This window comes from Fulmarus glacialis, unplaced genomic scaffold, assembly GCF_000690835.1.
Source record: "Fulmarus glacialis isolate BGI_N327 unplaced genomic scaffold, ASM69083v1 scaffold1653, whole genome shotgun sequence".
Classification (NCBI taxonomy): Eukaryota; Metazoa; Chordata; class Aves; order Procellariiformes; family Procellariidae; genus Fulmarus; species Fulmarus glacialis.
The window spans coordinates 2,239-6,470 of record NW_009200826.1 but is presented as its reverse complement, the minus strand read 5'-3'; the positions used below and the strand labels follow the sequence as shown (position 1 = coordinate 6,470).

The 4,232-nt window shown below is 58.3% G+C and overlaps 1 protein-coding gene across 1 annotated transcript in view; it reads left to right on the top strand.

The window, feature by feature from the left end:
- Positions 1-4,232, top strand: part of TMEM173 (transmembrane protein 173) — a gene marked incomplete at its 3' end in the record, with an annotated part of 9,063 nt that overhangs the window by 4,398 nt on the left and 433 nt on the right. Inside the window, 5 exon segments of the mRNA XM_009573721.1 lie at positions 396-640; positions 1,277-1,362; positions 1,365-1,456; positions 2,363-2,471; positions 2,629-2,867. Coding sequence (XP_009572016.1) covers positions 396-640; positions 1,277-1,362; positions 1,365-1,456; positions 2,363-2,471; positions 2,629-2,867 — 771 coding nt within the window.

Below are 4,232 nucleotides of genomic sequence, written 5' to 3'. Positions count from 1 at the left end.
CACTTCGCAGGAAACCCAGGGAGAGTCCAGTCTCACGGCTGGTAACTGCTCCGGTGAGTGCAGCAAGAGGAGTGATGGCCCCGTGGCTGTGGAGCAGGGAGGGCTGGCGTAGGGTTGGCATCGATTTGGGAGTGGGGTGGCCAGCCAGGCTCTGTCTTGCCGAGCCCATTTGGGCACGGGGGGCAGCCGCGAGGTGGCCTGTGCAGTGTGCAAGGGAACCTCCCCAGAAGCAGCTGCGTTTCAGCAGCATGCCAAGGAAGGGACAGCTCTATTGCGTCCTTTGGGGTCCTCAGTGAGCACCGGTCGTGCATGTGTCCCCGCCGTCTCCGCTCCCCACAGTGCTGCTGTGGGCGCTGGGGACAACAGTTGCTGCTGACCCCCCCTCTCTCCCGCAGATGTCTCAGGAATCACGGCAGCCGAGCCACCCCACCACCTTGCTCATCCCCAAGGCCCGGGAAGGGCGAGCGCAGCGTGCCATGTACCTGCTCCTGGCTCTGTGTACCGCAGCGCTGTACCTCGCCGGGGAGCCCCTCGTGCCCACCGCCCGCAGCCTCGCCTCCCACTTTGTGGCCCTGCAGATCGGGGTGCTGCTCAAGGGCACCTGCTACCTGGCCGAGGAGATCTTCCACCTCCAATCCAGGTGAACCAGCGTGGGGGAGGCTGTTTCCCGGGCTCCTGGGGCCACCCTGGGACAAGGGCATAGCAGCCTCTGGGGGTTGGGCGGGATCTGATCCTTTTTTCTAAAAGCTCTACACGCACACATGCCCTCTGTGGCAATGCTCTGCTGTGCCCCAGCAGCACACGCTGCTCTCCATCAACCTCGTGTCTTTCTCAGCTCCTCCTCCTCCTCTCCCTTCTCCTGCCTGCCCAGCTCCCCCATATGCCTATGGCCCTCTCTCTCCTCTCTGTGGGAGCTCCCTAGTGTGCCCTTTACCTGGGGAGCAGAGGTAAGGGAGACCTGAGGCCCCCAGCCTTCCCCCACCACCCAGTGCCAGAGGGCACAGGGCTGTGGGAGATCATCTCCCCTTGCTGTCTAGGGCAACATTCCCTCTGAGACCCATGGGTGCTGCAAGACACCCAAGCCCTCTTCTGGCTGGGGGCACCCGGCGTGTGCTGAGCAGGGTCCCTCAGGGCTCCCTGGCTCCATACTGCTCTAGAAGGTCAGCAGCACTGGCAGGGAGGTGGGAGCATCCCCTGGCCAGTGCCCCGTGAGCTGCAGATGGGGATGGTGGGTGGGCAGCCACCAGCCTGTCTCCTGTCTCCCTTTTCCACCAAGGCACCACGGCAGCTTCTGGAGAGCTCTGAGCGCCTGCTTCCCCCTGCGCTGGTACGGGCCCATGCTGCTCATCTGTGGCTCAGCCTATGTGGCTCTTCTCCATGGAGATAGGCAGCCACTCGACCTCCACCCTGCGCTGGCCCGCCGTTCCAGCTCCTCACCCTCGCTCTGGGGCTCCACGTAAGGCACCGACACCTCTAGCCTGACCAGGCGTCCCGGGGAGCGCAGCAGCCGTGAGCGGTTATGGGGGCACGTGGCCCGGCTCTGCGTGGCCCCTGCACATACAGCCCACCCGCACACAGCCCCGCAGTGGGAGAAACACTCTCATTAGCTCAGCCCCGAAGAGCGGATCTCCTCGGCTCCGTACTGCCGTGCGCACTGGCAGGAGGGCCAGGCTGCCTTTTAATGAGCACAGCCGCCCCGGGCGCTGGCAGCAGCCCTGCTGCAGCCAGAGCCCCGCTAACACAAAAAACAGGGGTATTTTTAAATCTGTCAATCAAGCTGGTGCTTGGGACGAAAGTGTAGCCTATGTGGTCTCCAAAGGGTTAATTGTCAGGCATGCTGTGGGTGGCAGAACCAAGCTCCAGGTACCTCTGCAGCACTGGGAGGTACCCAGCAGAGCTGGAAGGGGAGAGGGGTCACGCAGGCTACAGAAAGGTGCTTTGGGGAGGGCAGCCGTCAGGTGCCTGTGGGGTTTCAACACCCATTTCCATCTAAATGAACACACAGAGTTGGCAAGGGCCACTGGTGGCCCTGGAAATCCCACTCTATCAGGCGCTGGGATGTCTCCTCCCGCATGCTGGAAGCACCGGACAGATGCACAAGATGCACTGGGACATGCAATCCCAATGGCGGATGCAGCCAGAAATATGTCCGTCTCGCTCTGGCATCAGCTTCCTCATCTGCAGGGGTGTGTGGGCCATGGAGGACTCTTGGTGTGGTGGAAGGGGGCAGCAGGGTTGCTCACTCTCCTGATCTCTTTGGAGAGGGTGGCCGCTCTCCAATCCCTGTAGAGAACCGACTGTTGCAGAAGAGCCCGGGTGGCTGCTTTCATCACCGCTGATCTGTCTTTCCTTCCCTCCACAGAAGCCCTCAGCAGTGGAGATGTCTGAGATGTGTGAGAGGTCCAAGCAGAACGTCGCTCATGGGCTTGCCTGGTCTTATTACGTTGGGTACCTAAAAATAGTCCTGCCAAGTACGTAGCTGTTTCCCTGCATTATCATGCCTACAGATAGAAATAGCTCCTAATAACAATCCTCCCACTTGCACAGTGTTAGCAGGAAAATGGGGAGCAAAGTAGAAAGCAGCTGTACTCACGCCAGGCACCTCTGCCCGATGCTCTCTTCCACCAGGGATAAAAAAGTCGATGCAGGAATTCAGCAGAGCCAATCCCAACATGCTGGCATGCAGGGAGACCTGGAAGCTCCACATCTTGGTCCCTCTGAGCTGTGACATCTATGATGACCTGGAGAAAGCTGACAGCAATATCCAGTACCTGACAGACCTCAGTGAAACCACCCTGACCCGAGCTGGCACCAAAAAAAGGGTCTACAAACACAGCCTCTACGCAATCAGGGATGAAGACAACAAGGTATACTGAGTGCAGCGTCGGGAGAGAAGTCGGCATGCATCAGCCCAAAGGTCTTCCTGGCCTCAGATCCTGGCCCAGAAGTGGCCATAAGGGCAGGACAGTGTCCCCTCTCCTATTGGATACTCCCAGCTTTCAGCAGGCTTCCGCAAGATGGAGAGGTCCTGTCCGTGCCGGCCATCTGCACCCCTTTCTCCTGGCTGCCTCCTCCTAGGCTCAGCCCTTGCAGGGATGTTGGGCTCACTTAACCCCTCCTGGAGTTGATTTCAGTCCAGAAAACAGCAGAAAACTGAGCAAAAAAAAAGCAGATGTGGGGTCCAGAGCATCACTTCCCATGGGACGAATTAATATTTCCTTTTGTTGTGAAGAGGTGCTTGAAAATGTCTGTGTGAGTCATTATATAATTTGACTCTCTCCCCTTCTCCCAGTCACCTCTTTTCTGGGCTGACGAGCCCTAAATCCCTCCGTCTTACATTGCATTCATCTCCTTCCACATCTCCAGGCAGATGGGCCTCTGCCCCTGCACCTCTGGAGGAGGGAATACTCTGGTCCTGCTGACACGGCCGTGGATGGAGGCATTGGCAGAGCGATGCTTCTCACCTGGGTCTCCCTAATTTGCCCTTTGATGGTGGCTGAGCACTGAGCTGCTGCTTTTAAAGCCCTGCCTGCAGGGACTCCAGAGCCTCTTTCCTGGCCCTGCTCCTGGAGAAGTACAGTCAGCATCGGGTTTTTCCTGCTATGATGCTGTGTTTCATCTGCCAGTCTCCTGCTGAGTCACTCGGCACCAAGTGAGCTCCAGCAGCTCTGCAGCCTGGACCTGCCCTGACCCTCTGTGTGTTGTCAGTAAAATCCATCCCTCAGCTTGCTGCCCAGTCGCTGGTGAATGCATGCATGGCAGCGATGCTAGCTCCCATCCTTGGCACCTGCTCCAGGTCACTGTGGCGACTGCCCTCCAAGGCTGGTAGCTCTTTCTGCTACTCTGCATTTACCCAAGGATCCCATCCCTCTTCCTTCTAATACACTTTATTAAACTTTCCAGTTTGGCCAGTATAAGACTAACTGGTAGCCCTGCTCCTCCTTGTAAATTTTATGGCCTTAACAAATCTCTCCTCCTTTGTTTGATCAGCCTCCTTCTAGCTGTGCGTTCACCTTGCTGCCATTTATCCTCTTCTCCGTTCTCCTACTCTCCATCAGGATGCTCAGACTTCCCCTTCTCTAGCAGAAAAGCCACCAAGAAGGTGTGATCAGACATGGGCAAGGAGTGTCTCCACGGAGGACCAAGCTCCATGCTGCAGCTTGGGAGCGCTGCCAAAGCCAGTGGCTGCACCCTGGGGCCCCGCGGGAGGGAGGCAGCTCCCTGAGCCCACC